This window comes from Oenanthe melanoleuca, chromosome 1, assembly GCF_029582105.1.
Source record: "Oenanthe melanoleuca isolate GR-GAL-2019-014 chromosome 1, OMel1.0, whole genome shotgun sequence".
NCBI lineage: Eukaryota > Metazoa > Chordata > Aves > Passeriformes > Muscicapidae > Oenanthe > Oenanthe melanoleuca.
Genome location: NC_079333.1, coordinates 106426540 through 106444678, shown reverse-complemented (window position 1 = coordinate 106444678; position 18139 = coordinate 106426540). Strand labels below are relative to the sequence as shown.

Sequence of the window (18139 nt, the reverse complement as noted above, 5' to 3'; positions counted from 1 at the left end):
ACGTTTTCTTCTTGGCTCAGTCGTTGCTGCTTCAGAGAGTTTGTTTGGTTAAATTCTCTCCACTACATGAGCCCCTAAAAAAATTGTCCTTTTTCACCAATCAAGAAACCTCTTAGCCCATAGATAATGGATTTATCACTCTGTGTAGGCTTGCCATCACTTAATATATAGGATAAATTCATAAGAGTCCTCTGCACTTTTTTGGTGTGTTTTAATTGGCCATTTCCAAGCTACAAAATATTTGAAACAAATGCTTTTTCTTTCTTTTTCCCCTACTGCCAAATCTGCTTTCTGTTTCAGCTTCTGGCCTCTAAAGGAACCTGGAATATTAACATGTATTTAGTGTGATTAATTGGTGTACTTTGTATTAGAAATGAAGGTAATTTGACAGTGATTTTATCTCATTCCTAGAGCTATCCTGTTGATTGAGTGATGTGCCCAAATGCTTGAACCTGCCATGAATGCTTTGATTTTGTTAATGCACCTTAAGAGCAAAATAATTCAGATCACAATGTTTTGGCTACTGCTGTATTTTCTGCTATAACAGATTAATGTTTTTTGAGAAGGGAGATCTATGCTAGACATATAGTTTTAATGAACTACAACATTTCACAGCCCCATGTTTTTTGTTTTTTGTTTTTTTTCTTATTGATTGTAACAGTGCTTTGCTCTCTCTGTTTCTATTAGATCTCTAATGATGTCTATCTTGGATTTTATTAGCAATTCTCATAATGGTTTTTTTTGGACTGTGTGTTATTTCAGTCACAATAGCCTGGAGGTTCCTAATTTAATTTCTACATGCTGGGGGGTGATTCACCAACAATAGGGACAGGTTGTTTCCATGGGAAGCCCCTGGCCATGGGAATGGTTTGGTGCTCTGGGAAGTGCAGTGTGAGCCCTGAACTGGTGAAATGTGAGCACTGAGCCCTGGTCCTGTCACGTTAGGGCTGGGTTTGTGTTTTCCATCATCTGTGGATAATGTGCCCATAATCTAGTGGCCTGTGCTTGAAGTATCACTGTGTTTGTGTAAAAGCCAGTGTGCTCTGCTGCTTTATTTAGGCAGCTTAAAGAGGAGCACTGAGATGATAGGTGTCCTACATTGACTGAGTCTCTGTCTCTGAGATAAGTGCCTGGAGATTAAAACAGCCTGTGTCTTCCATAGCACCAAACCACGCAGTTTGGGGAGTGTAGAGTATTCATCTAAATCAGGAGTTTGCAGAGAAGCTGGAGCTTTGAGCAGTGCTCTCAATGTGCATTTCAGGGGGGTTGTTTCTGTGCTGTGGCTGCTGCTTGTGGAAAATATGGAAACCTCCACTGTCTACAAGCTCCTTACCCAAGAATTTTGTGACCATGCCCAAGTGCCTAAACCGTGGATTTGTCTGGGCTAACAGCATTGCTGTGTCTTTAAATGTGATGAGCTGAAGAGGTTCAGCTTGGCAGATTTTTCAGCCTGCTTTGCTATGGAAATAAAAGTGTTGTCCTGCTCAAATACATTTATCTGTCTCTCAGTGGTATGTTTTGAGCTCATAGAGGAATTTCCAGACACACTTGGCTGGCTGGTGAGTGTCTGTGAGGGTGTTTCCAAAATAACTGGAATACTACAAGTTTCATGGAAGTAGCCAGGGAAAGGAGAAAGGGATGCTAAGAGCCTCTTATGACAAAGTTGGATATTCTTTGTTACTCCTATCTCTACATGGATGTGAGCACTGTCAGCACTAAAATCCAAGTTCATAAGGAACCAGGCTTTTGGAACTACATGCTAAATTCCTTTCTCTGGCAGGCAGCTCTCTAAGCTACTTAAGCTGTTCTCTGCAACCAGAGCAATTGTTATCCAGGAACTAAACAGAGATTCCTATATATGGGTCTGACTTGGAGGCTGGATAAAATATGAGATGGGAAAGGCTGGAGGAAAGGCTGGAAGAGCAGCTATCGACACTGCACAGGCTGTTTTTTCCTTTTGAACACAAACCAAGCTGACCTCAGGGACTTGGCTGATCCTGCTCTGTGCAATGGTTGCTCTGCCACAAACCTCTGGTCCAGGGAGGCAGCAATTCCCATTCCACTGAGGGTGTGCACAGCAGAGTTCCCCAGGCACTTGCTCCCCCATGGCTGATTTGGTTGCCCTTTGCAAACAAATTATGTCAGACTGTGATGTGAGAGAGATGTGATTTAGTACTCTGAAATCTGGGAGACTCTGTGAGAGAGACCCATCATTTCAATGCTAGCAAAGAGATTAAGAGGAGCAAAACAAATGTTTTAAGTAATACTCAAACTTAAGGAGGATGAATGTGTTTCAAAAAAACATGTTAGATTTAGCTGGTAGAGTTAAAAATGAATCTGTGGATGAGTGACCTGGTAGGGTGTGTCTGTAATGCAGCTGGGACGTGATTAGTTTTTAAGGAGGGATGAAATGCTTGTAAGAGTAGCCATGACAACATAAAGCTCATTGCAGGCTGCAAAAACCTCCTGGGAAGTGTAGTGAAAACTCAGGCAGTTTGGACTTCATTATTATTGCTCCATGTGCAATGCCTGTACAGCCCATTGATGACACTTCAAGGAGAGAGGTCTCAGGATGGCTTCACATGGTCAGATGAGAGATCTCAGCATCTTTTTTCCTATGAAGATTGTCACAGTGGGTTTGTCATTAAAAATAGAATTTAGTGGAATATGGAATATAGTAGGGTGGGTGTGATTTTCAGCCAAGCTCATTTCAGAAATAGGTTGGTTTGCTCAGTTTTTGTCCAGGTGGGTTTTGAAAATGTCCAAGGATGGTGTTTCCTCGGGCTCTTTGCACTGAGCTTGTGCAGTGCTGAACCACTGTTCCTGTGTTGTTAACACAGCTGGCAGTAATATAAATTGGTGTCATCTCTAAAGAGAATCTTATTAGTCTGTGTCCAGAAGTGAATGATGAGTCACTTTTTCCAGAGGTCACTTGAAAATGCAAACATCTGAAGTTTGGTAGACTTTGAAACTGAAATAAACCTGGAAGAAGCCTGTGGGTTTTCTTTTTTTTGGAGGCTCTTTTTTTGTCTGGAGAGACTCAAACCAGTGCAGGTGTCCATGGTTTGGCCTCATCTGTGTGAAGTGCTGATTTCTCATCCTGCAGAAGGAGAGTGCCAGGGAAACAGATGCTCTCAGCAGCTAAGTCATTCCCCTTATCCTGTTTGTCCTATAGTTTGAAATATATATTCATCTGTAATTGTTTGAAGATGCTTTCCCTCAGATCCCTATTGCACATGCATTCTTTTTGCTTGTACACAGTCCAGTACATTTATAAAACTAGAAGGTGAAAGCAAAACTTTGTATAGCAAAGATCATAAAGTGCTTGTAGGAACTGTCATCCATGGAAGGATTGAGGAGATCAACTGTAGATGGGAGGGAGCAGGTAGGGATGGCAAAAATGAATACATTAACACAGAGGAGAGGAAGAAACTTTGCAAAGAAAACCAACTAGAAATGATGGTATGAGATATCAGGGAAAAAATGTTGTTCTTAAAATATGATAACCTCATTCAAAACTTCTTTAGCAGAAGACATGACTGGGGAAGTGGCTTGTAATGTCAGAATAAATAATGGGTACTTGTGGTCTTGTGGAATTAGTGTAGAAATAAAACTTGCAAAGCATTAAGACACTGTTTTGTTTCTTGAATTCAGAAATAGCATTGAATGCACTCTACTAATTAGAGCATCTTTCTACTTGGTGCATGAATTGCCATGGTGAGGGGAGAATTAAAAACAAATCATTTGTTCTCGAGAGATCAATAATAGAAGCTACAATTCTGAAAATAGATGTTTACGTGGAGAAGGAGATGAAGCAAGGATATTTTAGGTTTACTACCCTCTTGATACGTCTGGGAAGTTTTTGGATTAGCTGGTGATTGCTTTTCTCATCCAGTGGGAGCAGGTTTGGTGGAAGGAAGCTGATGAGCAGGGCAGAGCTGCACCAGGGTGGGGGGTGTGTGGATGGATGCAGTGCTCAGTGGACTGGGAAACAAATAGCCCAGGTCAGAGGGGCTTTTCTGGAGATTAGTAAGCTTATCTTGTCTGACTAAATCCAAGTGTTAGAGTGGTTATGGTTATTAATGTAATACCATGTCCTCCCCATGGCATGATAGTAGCTAGCACCAGATTGATGTCAGGACACCAGATTGTCATTTTACTCGGTGGATTCAGCAAGTAGGGGAAAAAATAAAGTCAGGAGGGTTTCTTCTGATGTATAAATAACTCCTGTAGTTGCATGCAGTGTGGGGAGGGAAATAGCATGCTAAATATTCTGGCATGGAGGTGGAGAGTGATGGATGGAAGACTTGTTCATGTTGTGGATTCAGGGGGGAGCATGGTCTGTACTCCCCCTCAGTTTCTCAGCTCTTAGGCTATGTTCATTTATCTTCCCTTTTCTCTTCTACCTGAGCAATTGTGAATCAGCATTGGGCCCCTTGCTCCACAGGGGTGTGGGGAAGCTGCTGTTTTGCAGGAGGTTTTTGGCTGTCCCTGTGCACTCCTTGGATTTAATTTACTGTTGATATGAGGAGTGACAGCCCCACGGGTCAGGTTCAGCAGTTGTGAGGCTCACTTTGGGAATTGTTCTTTGTCCTGGTTTGGAGGACAGGTGATTTGTCTCCATCCAAATTATTATAATTTTGAAATTAAGGGGCTCTCAGGCAAAGATATGGGAATTAGGAATAACAGTTTTTTACTAGGAAAATTAAAATAGAAATACGGTATTACAAAGAACAATCCCAAAACACTGCCAGAGTCAGAATCCAAGCTGACACCCGTCAGTCAGTCAGGGTGTTGGCACAGTCCCATTCAATGGTGGCTGCATCCTCCTGCAGGGGCAGATGTGGTTCAGCTGGAGCAGTGCTCCTGGAGAAGGTGCAGTTTCCTCTGAAGCTCCAGGGATGATGTGGAAAGGTCTGGTTTTCCTCTGGAATCCAGTGGAAAAGGCTGCTTTGGTGTTCCAAATCTCAGTTTTTATCTAGGTATGAAATGTTTGGCTCCTCCCCTGGCTGGAGCATCTCCCAGTGGATGATGTAATTTTATCAGTCATGCACTGGGACTCAGTGGCCATTAACAGGAGATATCTCCTGGAGGGAGGATGGGCTGTGGGAAAGATAAAGATGATTGCCCCAGCTGGTTTAAAGATGGCCCATTAGCAGAGAATATGTGCCATGGAGATCAGGGTCACTGCTCCACCTGGTTTTAACAGATGGTGACAGAATTCACATTTCTGGTCACATCCTGTGTTGCAACCCAAACCATTCCTCCACCCAGGGCAGTGACTCCAGGGCACACCTGGAGCTGTGCACTCTGATCTTTGGGGGAAAACACACACTCATCTGGAAACAGGCAACATTTTCTAAAAGATGCCTTTCTATATAATATTTAACTTCTTTAAACCCATTATGGCTTTGTGGTGTTACAAAGTTTATTAGGGCAACCTGGAAAAAAAATCCAGTATCATTTACTGTGTCTAATTAATTTTTTATGTTCCAGTTCATCTGGTTGCTCCATAGCTCTGCTCTGGCCACTTGCTGTCAGTGAAACTCTGTCTTCAACAAGAGTGGAGAAACTCTGGATTTTTTTTTGCAACCTGGGAGTTGTACAAAGCAGAGCAGGTGACTCAGGAAAGGGCACTTCAGCAAATATTCTGATAAAGTTTCTCTTCTCCCTGAAATATTTATATTTCAGCCTTCTTTAGTTGGTTTGATTTGTCTTTTTTAACAAAGAAAACTGTTTTTTTACCTGATTAAACTTCAGAATTTGGGACCTAATGCCAGGTTTAATTAGCAGATTCATGGCAGTTGTTAAGTTAGAAATTAGGAGTCAAGGGGATGACATATTATCTAAGCATACTCTTGAACTATTTGTTAGCATTTTCCCCACAGTGTTCAATTAATGCTTAAAAAGTGTCACTGTCACAGTCTAGACATAAATCTGACTAAATCCTGTTTTATGGTGCTAACTGTAATTGTGGTAGGTTCAGGTTTTTGTATTAATAAAAATGCATTTTCACCCATGCAGTCAAACTATCCATCTTAATAAGTTCAGAAAGAATGAAGGGCTTTGGGAAGATACTGAATTACTGTGAAAATCCACTCTGGATAATATTCTTCTCACTAAAGGGCAGCCACAGCCAGAATTTAAGGGACAAAACAAGACCTAAGTGCCAAGGAAAGTCTGGCTGCTTTAAAATTCAGAGACCTCATTTTCTCCCACCTGCTTTTTATTCAGAGATTGCAAGAGGCTCTTTTTTTTTTTTTCCAACTCCCAGTTGGGTTTTCAACTTTGAATGAACTAGTTGAAATGAAGAAAATACTCACTACACCTGCTAGCTCTATCAAAAGCAGAAGTAATTAAGGCAAAAAGTCCTTCTTTGCAAGAGAAATGGAAAATGCTTACATTTGAGGGGGAAAAAATGTCAGTATCAGCATTTGCTCTATGGGAAAGGCTGAAAATAATAGAGTTGCTAGATGCAGAATGTGATTATCTGGTGGTTAAAACTTGATGTTGTTTCCAGTCAGGTAGTGCAAAAGTCTCGAGTTCTTAAAAATAAAAAATTGCTCATTTTTCATCTATATGAGAAGAACTTTCAGAGCTAACTTACAGCTCCAACTGTTGCTGTGAAATTTCATGTTTGTAAGTTTTGGTCTCAGTTCTCTTTCATCATTTTAAGCGGATAGAGTTTGGTTTGCTGTTTTTAGTGTCTGCTGTGTTGTGTTGTTTTGTTTTTTAATCAAACTAAAATCCTGGGTTGTATTTTTGACTCACAATATGTAATTTATTGTTAATTTTGTTCACCTTCATGTCAAGTGGAGGGGGAGATTGCAGCTTTTCCTGGGAATTGTGTCAGCAATTCCATGGGAAATTGTGTCAGCACCCAGCCTGGTCAGGGTTTCAAAGTGTTTGTGCAGAAATAACAGTGACCTGCATGGAGAACAAAAGTGGAGAAACCACATATGTATCACATTTTTTGCATTTGAGAAGTTAAGCTCAGGGCAGGAATATTTTCCAATTGAGAACTGGTAAGAATTGCTTCCTTTTGTCTGTGCTTTTTGCCAGAGTGTGTCTAGAATGTTCATTTTAACTTTCTTACTACTCTGTGTTGGTTAATGTATGCATTGACTCAACAGGAAAAATTCAACTGGCAGCAGTCACTTTTGTGGGGAAGGAAGAGATTTGATGCTCTTGCCACATTGCCTGTAAAAAAAGAAACATTAGTGCTTGTGTCCAAATGCAAATCTCATCAGAGATTTGTGGGATTGCTGATACAGTGCAGCACTTACATAGGTGTTCAGACTGCAGGGGGATGGGAAAAATAATGAGCTGATTTGAGAAGAGCATTGATTATGGCCAGCCCAACCTTGTGACATTACTTTTCATCATGATATCCATGCTCTCCTGCTTTCCACTTCCCACCCTTTCTCTGATTACAGTGCTGATTTTCTGCACATCATTTCTTACCAAATACCAGCATAACTACTGGGTTAAAGTGAAGTTCCTTCAGTCCTGCAATTCCTATCTGGAAATTGCTGGACCTCAGCATGTTTTTGTGTCTGTGTGTATATTGATATGTAAGCAAAGTGATTTTCAAATCCAGGGGTTTCTGCCCTGATAATGAGACCTGCCTTTGGCTGAGGGGCATTCTTTGGTGTGTCAGTGCAGTGCTACCTACTGAACCCTCAGAGTGCCCACACTGTGAGCACTAAACAAGGCTAAAATTGGTCATTCCCTCCATCCTACTCCTTCCAGGGATGTACACTGCTTCCTTCTGCCTCACCCACAGCTCCATTAACCTTAAAGCCACACCAGTGTGGTGCTGAGCACAACCTGGTCAGTCGTGGCTTAGCTGCAGAGAACACAAGTGGAAAATCAGCAGGTCCCTCTGGGGACGTGTTCTACATCTGCAACACCCTAAAGCTGTGTGTTGTCATTAAGGAAAGGGTTTCCCAAGCCTTGGGTGTAACTAGAGTAGGAAACATGCAGAACTCTGGTTGTTGGAGATTTGTTGGCTTGTCTTCCATGATGAGCATTCAAAGCTGTTTAAATGTGGTGCTGGTGGTGATTTCAGTGCAAGTGCAGCATTGGGTGGTGTGTGAGCTGCTGCTGGGCTGTGCAGGGAGCTCCAGCTGGCTCCTGCCTCTCCCAAGCATCCCTCCCTTTTGGACAGGGTTAAAGGGGTGCAGTGCTTGCCCAAGGTGCTCTGCTTGCTCCTCCAGACAAGATTTTCAGCTGGAATACCGTGCACAGTTCTTGTGCCCCAGCATAAGGAGGATATGGAACTGTTGGGGTAAGTTCAAAATTCATGGGAGATTGGAGCACCTCCCCTATGGAGACAGGCTGAGAGTTGGGGCTGTTCAGCCTAGATAAGAAGTGTGGAGACCTCAGAACACTTCCAGGATCTGAAGAGGTCTGCATAGAAGCCAGAGAGTGACAGAACATGGGGGAATGACTTCAAACTGGAAGAGAATAGGGTTAGGTCAGATGTTAGGAAAAAATCCTTCCTGTGAGGGTGGTGAGGCTCTGGCAAAGGGTGCCCAGAGAAGTTGTGGATGTCCCATCCTAGAAAATGTCCAAGGTCAGGCTGGGTTGGGCTCTGAGCAGCCTGGGATAGTAGAAGGTGTCCCTGGAATGGGATGAGCTTCAAAGTCCCTCCCAACCCAAAGCATCCTGTGATTCTGTGGTGATGTCCTTTCTTATTTATCACAGGTGAATGAACCTGTCTGGGGAAAGAAGGGGAGTGTTCAACAGCAGGAGCATCCCAGTGCTGCTGGGCAGATACTGCATCCCAGTGCTGCCCACAATCTGCCCAATTCTAACTCAGGCAGGACACCCTGCCATTCCCTTGGGGTGAGACTCCAGGGAGCAGATACCAGGACTGAAAGTACTTACCTGTCCTTTAAAGAACAGCAGTGGACCTGCTGGAGTGTGCTGAGTTCTCCAAGAGCTTCTCCCAGCCTGCTTTTGCTCTCAAAGCAAGCTGGAAACTTGGTAGATTTTCAGAATTTGGGATTAACATACAAACTGAACACCAGGTAGGCAGGCAGTGCCTGTGATGGAGTGATGGAGTGGGCTCAAGTCCACTGTGGCACAAAGCAGGGCTCTTGCACAGGCCTGGGAAGGTGGTGGTGTGTGTAAAAAAAGAGGAGAGTATGACATGAGGGAAGGAATAGGAAACTCAGGTGCTAGCAAGGATTAGCATCCTGCTTCTCCCTTATAGAGTGGCAGAGTGGGGAGACTGGCTGCCACCAAGCAAACAAAAAAGGCCAGGGAGAAGTTTAAAAGTTCCCAAGAGAAGGAACAAGACTGGCAGAAGGTGTTTGACAACCATTCCTGAGTGAGTCACGCTTAGCTGTCTGTCTGGAGCCAGGAGGAATTTGCAAAGCTGAATAATTGTTCCTATTTATTTCTTAAAATATACAGATATGACAGTGCTCTAGCTCGTGTGTTTCAGTGTAAATGTCTTGCAGTGGGCTGGTATTTTCCCCTGGTTTTAATCCTTTTTTCTTTGAAATTGCTTATCTGCTGCTCCATCCTGCTGTGTCTTGCTGTGCTGGTGGGAGCAGGGATCCCCCTTGTCCTGGGTCAGTGGCTCATGTCACTAAAGATGAAACCAGGAGTAATCTGTGTCTTCTTCATTTTGGTTTTCAAAGTCAGGCTAATTATGTGATTATGTGCTTTGTAGAACAACAAAAGTTAAAGGATGTTTATTTTTCCTCCTGGTAGCAAGCAGGTAAAAGCAAACTTGAGCTCAAATTGGTAAACCTTGCAGTTGGGTAAACCTTGGTGATCAGTAATATTCAAGTTTGGGATCAGGTTTGTTGAGGCTGAGTTCTACAAGAGCTCTCTTGAGTATCTAAATATGCACATATCCACAAAACCCATCTGAGAAATGAGGCAAACTTGGCAAATTCACAATTATTATCTAATCTAAATTTAATGTGCAATTAAGCTGTTGCAATTCTAGTTCTAAGAAAAATTAATTTTGCATTGCTCATAGTAAAACAAAGGCATGAGACTGCAGACTGAGGGATGACAAATGTGTGTGTGTGTATCCAGGGGAGAGGCAGCACACAAACACCTACAAGCAGTTGTAAGTGACATACTCTAACAGAAGCTATTGTGAGCTTATTAAAACATAACACAGTGATTGTTTTCCTGAATAAAAGCAAGCTGGGTGCACAAGGAAATGTTGAAATTGTGGGGTGCCTTCCCTGGAAAGCTCAGTGCAGAGCCCTGTGATGTCTGGTGAGTATGGGAGGCTGTTTTTTGGGAAAAGTGATGTCAGGTTTGGTGAGACTCAGCCATGACATCAAAGTTGTCTGAGCTGGTTGTACCCAGGAAACTCGTGACAAACCTCTCTAGTTTTAGTTTCTGTTGTGAACAGAATGAAAATACCATTTATTTCTTTGTCAATAAAGAGGTGCTCGCACTGGGAGGAATTCTGCAAGGAGTTGTGCTTCCTTGTGGGGGTTTTCTTGCAGCCAGCAGATTTCTAAGCAAGTCAGGCTCATTTTGGTTATCCAATCCATTTGTTCAAATAGAGGCAGTGTTAACTGAGGGAATATGCTGAGGAGAAATTGAATTTGTGCACACTCTCTCTTTTTTGTGCCAAGTGTGATGCGAAGAAATGGTTGAAATTAAATTTGGAAAACAGCCATTTTAATATTGCTGGTGTTTTCAGCTGTAATAATGTATAGGAACAAGTTAGAGGAAATATAATTTCATCCCTAGTGGTGGCATAAGCACAGTGCTCTTTGCAGCTGTTGGAGGCTCAGTCATGCCACTAACATTGCATTTAAGGCAGGGAAGAGGGAACTCTGCCCCTCAGGTGCACTGATGTGAAGTATTGAGAGCTGGTTTTTTTTCCCTTCTGGTTGCACTAGGTTGTTTGAATGCTTTTCTTTGTTTTATTATTATATTCTGTGGTCTTCTCACTAAAAAATGCAAGTTAAACAACTGGTTATCTTGGTATTTTTTTCATAGAGCAACCTAGATAAGAAGGAAATGTAAAAACTTCTCAGTAAGTCTAATTCTATATGCCTGTGAAATGATCATGAATGTCAGAGCCATGTGCACAGCTTTTTTTCTTTTTTTATTTTTAACCTCAAAGTATTGGCATCTCATTAAGATGATGAGTCAAACCAAAGGCTTTTTATTTGATGGAAATAGTCTTATCAAAAATCTCTACAGATACTGAGCCAAACCTATTGACATGAGTGAAAATTTCTGTGGCTTGAATGCCTTTAGATCAAGCCCAAAGTAAGGAATGAGTTTCATATAGATAATGGTGATAATCTTTCACTCTTGACCTTTTCTGGAAATTGTCTGTGGTGCTGCTTCAAGGCCAAGATGGACAACATTTCAAAGAATGAGTTTTCATCTGATTTCATGATGGTACCATTTTTTCTTTTTGAGATCTTATTCCTAGTCCTTAAAATTCAAAAACAAACTTACATCTCTGTGACCTCAGTTTAGCTTAAAATTATTTTCCATACCCTTCAATTTTAAAAATTCATAACAAGCAGGGTTTTTATTGAACTCTGAATCAGCCTTGCATCTCACTGAGGCATGTTCAGGGAAATTAGATCTATATTGTGTGAGAATCTAAGATAATCTTTCTGTCATGCTTAGGTTTCAGAGGCTGGGTCTGTAGTAGACAGTTTGTAATGCTGTGTGGGATGCAGTTGAGTGGCTGTCTATTTTTACAGTTTATCTGGAGAATCCCTGGTACAGACTGTTCAAATGGGTACCAAAACTGCTGTTGTACCTTATTTGCTTATTCTCTCTGACTCACTGCTGTTGATCTAAGCTCTGTTTTCCTGCCTGCTTCCACACCTGTGGTTGCCAGTGGTGGCTCTGAAACAAATGAGTGGAGATTGCTTTTAGTGGTGCCATGGCAGAGCGGGCAGGATTCTTGGGATGCTTTTTTAAAGTCTGGGGCAAAGCCCTGATTTAATATTCCCTCCATTTTTTTTTGTGTGGCTTCTGCATCATGGGGGTCAGGCTCCCAAATTCCTCATCCCAGAAGGAGATGTGGTACAGTGCAGGAGTCCCATCATCAACCTGTTGTCTTCCTGAAAAATTTCCTGTTATCAGGCTTGTTTGCTGTGAATGTGTCATTTTGCTCCTAAGAGCTGGATAGCCACTGCACTTTTGTCTTTCAGCTAGAAAAGTATTCTCAATTCTGCAAGGAAAAATTATTTCTTAGCAGTAACTGATTACTTATAAGCACTGATCATAAGATGATCAACATATTTTTGTGTGGAATGTCCCAGAAATGTCCAGGAAAATAACCTGCTACCCCTGTGGCACTGTGGTATTTCTGAAGGATTCTAAAATAACCAGATTAGGATCTGTACTTTTATTTATGTGACAAAGAAGTATAGGCAGAGCCACTGGAAGCTTTCCCTCATCTCTGGCTCTTGGGTGGCTGCTGACTGTTCTTGGGTTTTCTGATCTCAGAAGAGGTGAGGGAACAGACACACTTAGGCTGGTGATTTTCATGCCTTTCAAAGAGAAATAGCCCAAGTTGGGTCATCAGAAAGGTTGGAAGGGCAGAAAGTACTGAGAAAAAACCATTTTCTTGAGCTCCTGGTTTCTGCTGCTTTTATCTGTTCCATACTCATGAAGCAGCTCATGCAACAGGTAGATCTCATTTTGAATAAAAAATAGGTTTGTTTGTTTTTGATGAACAGTGTTTGTAGAATTCTCAAAAATTGTCAGGAAGTTCTTGATGGGCAACAAAAAGCCTTTTATCTTCTGCTTCTGACTTGCAACATCATTAACCCTTCCTCACAGGCAGAGGCAGAAGTCTCCAGGAGGTTTAATTACTAGGACTTCCATGAATGTGGAAGCTGTGGTGAAGAACTCACACTGGAGGAGTTCATGGAGGACTGTGCTGTGGGAGGGACTCCACTCTGGAACAGGGCAAGTTTTTGTGAAGTTCTCTCTCTGAGGAAGAAGGAGCAGAGATGAGAAATGGACTGACCACAGTCCCATTCCCTGTGCCCATGCACTGCTGGGCAGCAGGAAATACAAAAAAAAAAAAAATCAGGAAGTTGAGCCAAACAAAAAAGGGAGGGGTTGGGAGAAAGTGTTTTAAGATGTGGTTCTATTTCTCATGACCACACTCTGCTTTGATTGGTAATAAATTGAGCTGATCTCCCCACATGGGTCTGTTCTGCTAAAGACAGTACCTGGTGAGTGATCTCTCCCTGTCCTTACCTTCACCCACAAACCTTTTATTGTGTTTTCCCTGTCCAGGTGAGGAGGGGAGTGGCTGAGCAGCCTTGGTGGCACCAGTCCTCCAGCCAGGGTCAGCCCACCACACCAAGACATTTCTCCTTGCCCTTTTCTTGAGAGGCGTGGAAATAAGGGAGAGAACCCTGAGAGATGCAGAGCATTCAAGAACTTTTTCATCAGAGCAGATAAAAGATCAAGACCAGGCTGCATGGGGTTCTGAGCAGCCTGTCTAGTGGGAGGTGTCCCTGCCCATGTAGGTGATATTTAATGCATTCTCTGATCCTGTGAAAGCAGGGAGAATACTAAAATTCCCCACAGTTCTCAGTGTGGCTGTACAGGAGGAAATGAAGGTTTTGTGGTGAAAGGTCAGTGCTGGGAAGTTACAGTGTTTTAGGAAAACAAGGGCAAAAATAATATTTTATCAGCAGGTCTTTAAAAATGCAGGGTAGGGTAAAAACCTATGGATAGGTTTTTTTGAAAAAAGAAAAAGTTAATAGTGCTACACTTGCTGTCTTAGACTGGGGCAGATGTTTACTTCCTAGGTTCTTCACTAAGCTGGTCTTAATACATCTGTCAAATGCAGAAGTGGTGCTTTTCCTTGTTTCAGCAAATACTGGTTTCCCAACCCTGACCATGGGATACAACACAAGAGCTGCTGGCCACCTTTTGCCTGTTGTCCTGTCCCTAAATTGCCTCCTGTCCTACATGGGCAGGGATGCAGAAAACTAAAGAATTCCTGGATTAAGGTTAACTTCTAAACATCTGAAAAGTCAAATACAGTTAAGTGAGGGATTGTCAAAACAGAGACTGGCAGGTTCTGTATCCAGCAGTGAAACTGGAAGGATCAGACAGCTGGAAGGATGAGAGGAAGAGGTCTCAAGCTGTGCCAGGAAGGCTCAGGTTGGACATCAGGAGGAATTTCTTCATGGAAGGTGCTGTTAAAATGCCTGGGGAAATGGTGAATTACTATTCCTGGAGGTGTTCAAGAAGTGACTGGATGTGAGATTTAGGGTTGTGGTTTAGTTGACAAGGTAATGGGTGGCCAAAGATTGGACTCAGTGATCTTGGAGGGCTTTTCCAACCTTAATGATTCTATGGTGCCCAGCATGTGGGGCAGGATGCTGGTGCAAGAGTGATAAATCATGTTATAAATCCTGTTTTCTATATCTAATAAAGCTGGAGAAACCATCTTGCTGCAGTGTAAGGAAGGATGTGTCCTTTGGGGTCTGTAAAACAGCAATATAAGAGACAAGTACCACAGACTCTGCCCAAAGCCAAGGGGCTGTGGAACTGGAGCCAAACCATTTTATTTGAGGATAGATAATCCCTGACATCCCTATCTCTCCTTGTGCCATTTGTGTGTGCTGGGTGCCCCTGTCTGAGAGGGGCCAAGCTGCAGCAGAAGGCTGCAAGGGCTGCTCTAAGGACTGTCAGATAGAATCATGTTGGAAGAGCTTCCAGGGTGCTCAAGTCCAGCCTCTGAATGGTTTGACACTGGACACAGCAAAGCTGCTTGCACATGGCTCTGCAGAGGGCAAGCAAGAGCTCAAGGAATAGTTGAGGGTGTGGAGGGAATTGTTCTGTTCTTGTTTGTTTGAACTGGCTTGTGAGATACAGCAGATGAAGAGGATGACTCTGGCCTTGGAAGTGAAGAGCTTGGTGTTTAATGTCTGGCAGTGTTTGTTAGAGTGTGCCAGTGGAAAAGACAAACAAGCCAGTGCTGGGGAGTCCCTGGATGCCAGGGCTGCCTCCCACACAGCAGTGTGAGCACTGCTGGGTGTTCTGGCTGTGTGAGACAGCTGCAGCCTCAGGAGGACTCCACTTGTTCCTTTTCCAGCACAAGCCTCTGCTTCCCAACAGCTGTTCTTAAAAGAATTTATTAATGGAGGAAATGTTTCTTTCCTCCTTACAGGAAAACACTGGGAGAATTTAGATTATTTATCATAAGCTCCAATATTATTCATCTTACTTTGCTTTCTGTGGTAGGCACAATACTGGCTGTGTTCAACCAGGCTTTTTTTTTTTTTTTTTTTTTTTTTTTTTTTTTTTTTTTTTTTTTTTGCCTCTCTAATGTGCTTCTGAAGTGGGTAGGTTACTAATGATGCAAATGGATGTTAATTGTGCAAAAACTAGACACTCTGTGCCTTGAAAGGCTGTACCTGATTGGTAGAAGAGAGGATTGAAAACAACAACATTGCTGTGGAGTTTTATAAATAGCAGCACACTGTAAGCAGGTGGTGAGTGAAGATTATTTGATTCTCACAGCTGGCAGGGACTTTATTTTCGGACAGTGGCTCCCCATCACCTTGGGATGCCTGATTTGTCAAAGGTATTTGTTACCATCTACTGCCTGATCTGGTCATTTGCCACACTTGTGAAAGCTGAGCATGAAAACCATCAGCAAGCTGTGGCTGTGGCAGAAAATCAGGTTTAAGTATTTATTTTTTGGGTGAGACCTGGAGGCTGTGGTTTGACAGCCTGGCTGGCTTTGCAGGGCTCCCAGTACCCAGCAGGTCAAACAGGCCAGTCCTGGGAAATGTGGGGTTTGCAATAAACTCAGTTTGGTGGCTTGGTAAATACAGTTTGCTGGGTTAACTTTGTGCTGACAGGATTTGTGGTGGATCAGGCTTGCCTAAGCTCCTGTGGGGTTCTGCTGGTTCAGACCTTGCCAGTCTTTCTGCAGCTGGTTAAATGTGGCACATGCTCAGAGCCAAGTGCTCTGGCTAATTCAGTGGAATCAGGATTCTACACCAATGCCCTTTCCAGTTCAAGTTTGTGCTGCTATGTAGCCTAAGGCTTTTTATCATTTTACATTTCCCCCCACACTCTGGTATATTTGATCACAGAACTGTGGCTTGACAAAGTGAGAAGTTATTAAACCTGCTCCAGCTGGGTTTTGAATGTGGGAATACCTGATTTCCATTTCCATGCCTTAGTGCTTGCCAGACTGATGCTGTGTGTGACCAGCCCTGCTCTTTGCAGGGTGAGGTTCCTGCTGCAGTTCAGGACAGCATCTCTGAAGGTACAGCCCCTGCTTGCCCACCAGGGCTCTGCTGCTCACTGTGAGTGCAGGGCTCTCTGCTCCTCCCACCTCTAACTCCCAATTATGTGGTGTTTGTTTGAAGAGAGGTGTGAGATTAGTCTCTTCAGCAAACAATAATCTTCCTGGTGGGCTGTAAATTGTAAATAATGATTCCTTCCTATTCTGGGCAGGGATTTGACCCATCACCAGTTCATTGTGTGAAGATCTGCACGAGGCAGCCTTGGAGAGCTTTGTATTGGGTTGGGTTTACTCTTTATGAATGAGCCTGGACTGTTTCAGGGCTTTTGCTTGTCTTTCCCCAGAGCTGTAAATCCACTCTCCATCTGACTCTTTTCCTCCTTGTTGTTTTTTTTTTTCCTCTTCCAGGACAATTATTCTGAGTGACGGCCCTTGCACACGCTTCTGAGTGGTTATCATGGGCTTCATTGCCTTCCTGAAGACCCAGTTCATAGTTCACCTCCTCATTGGGTTTGTCTTCGTTGTCAGTGGACTGATCATTAACTTCATTCAGCTATGCACTCTGCTGCTCTGGCCCCTCAACAAGCAGCTCTATCGCCGAGTAAACTGTCGCCTTGCCTATTCCCTCTGGAGCCGTGAGTATGCTGGGCTGGGATGGGAGGGCTTGTGCTTGGTTTTGCTTCTGTTAACAAAAAAATATATATATGGACATGCATCTGTGTGCACACAGAGGTGAGAGAGTGGTAAGTTAGATGCAGATTGTTTCAGAGCACCTCAAAAACAGGTTGTTTTTGTTTTTCTGGGATGCTGGGAAATCATACAGAAGTCAGGGGTCTGATGTGTGTTGTCACTCTGTTATTCAAAAAAAGTGGGAAGTAAAGCTCCTCTGCACCTCCAACCTTATCTGGATTGATAGGAGTTGTTACTTGTGTCTCAATGCCATCTTCATCCAGGACCAGCACCAGTGCTGAGGGACAGTGAGACTGGCTCAGGTCCTGAGCATATGAGCAATATTGATCATGTAGGAGCCCAAGTTTATTGTGTGGGAGAGGTCTATCTTAAATATCTTGTGTAGATGTCTCTGCAGCTGAACTGTGACAAACTTCAGAATGCCCTTACACCCTTCAGTGCCTGCTCTGAGGCCAGGGTCTCCTCTTGAGAGCAATTTGTTGGTGTTTCCTCTTCTGCCCATAGGTCAGCTCTGCAGAGTGCAGCTTCTTTGTTCTCCTCTTCCAGAACTTCCTCCCTGTGAATGCCTCCTTCTTCTCCTCACAGAGCTTAATAGAGGGCTGGATTTCTGAAAATGTTTGGAGTGTACAGAAGGCTCCTTAGCCCAAATGTCACCTTCTGTTTCAGCAGTGAATCATCTAATTGGTTTCCATTCTCCATCCCCTCCCAGTCTGCATGGCCACTTACCTTAGTGCTCAGCTCAGCATCCAACTCCCACTTTGGGTAAATGAGTCACCAGAATGAACACTGAAATTACAGTTCAGCAGTCCACTGACAGGCACCCACATTTTGTAAATCATCACTATGAAGTATCACCAACAAAAACACTGAGGTGTCTGGTTCAGTCTCTTTTTAAGCTTGTTGTCCCTGCCTTTACTGTGCTTTTTGTCCTGCCTGCACAGGAGAGAGGAAATTAAATAGACTAGCAGACAAATTGTCAGGAAAAAAGGTATTGTAATAGAAGAGCTTAGTAGAAACTTCAAAATGAGTTTGGTTGGATGAGAGTGGGGACATGTAAGAGTTTTTATTTTTAATTTGCCTGTAAGAATTACTTGGTACTTTTAATAATCTAGAATCTGATCTCATGCTGAAAACCATTGCTGCATTAATAGTTAGGCTTTTCTGAGGATATGAGCTGCTTGCTCTGTAAGGTTTTAGGCTCAG

The 18139-nt window shown here is 43.0% G+C and overlaps 1 protein-coding gene across 5 annotated transcripts in view; it reads left to right on the top strand.

Moving 5' to 3' along the window:
* AGPAT3 (1-acylglycerol-3-phosphate O-acyltransferase 3) overlaps positions 1 to 18139 on the top strand; it is an 84069-nt gene that overhangs the window by 51611 nt on the left and 14319 nt on the right. For all 5 annotated transcript variants that reach the window (XM_056485129.1, XM_056485111.1, XM_056485095.1 and 2 more), the window contains one exon: positions 16655 to 16881. In XM_056485129.1, the coding sequence (XP_056341104.1) occupies positions 16704 to 16881 (178 nt within the window). In that variant the 5' untranslated portion in view covers positions 16655 to 16703. The remainder of the gene's footprint in view (positions 1 to 16654; positions 16882 to 18139) is intronic.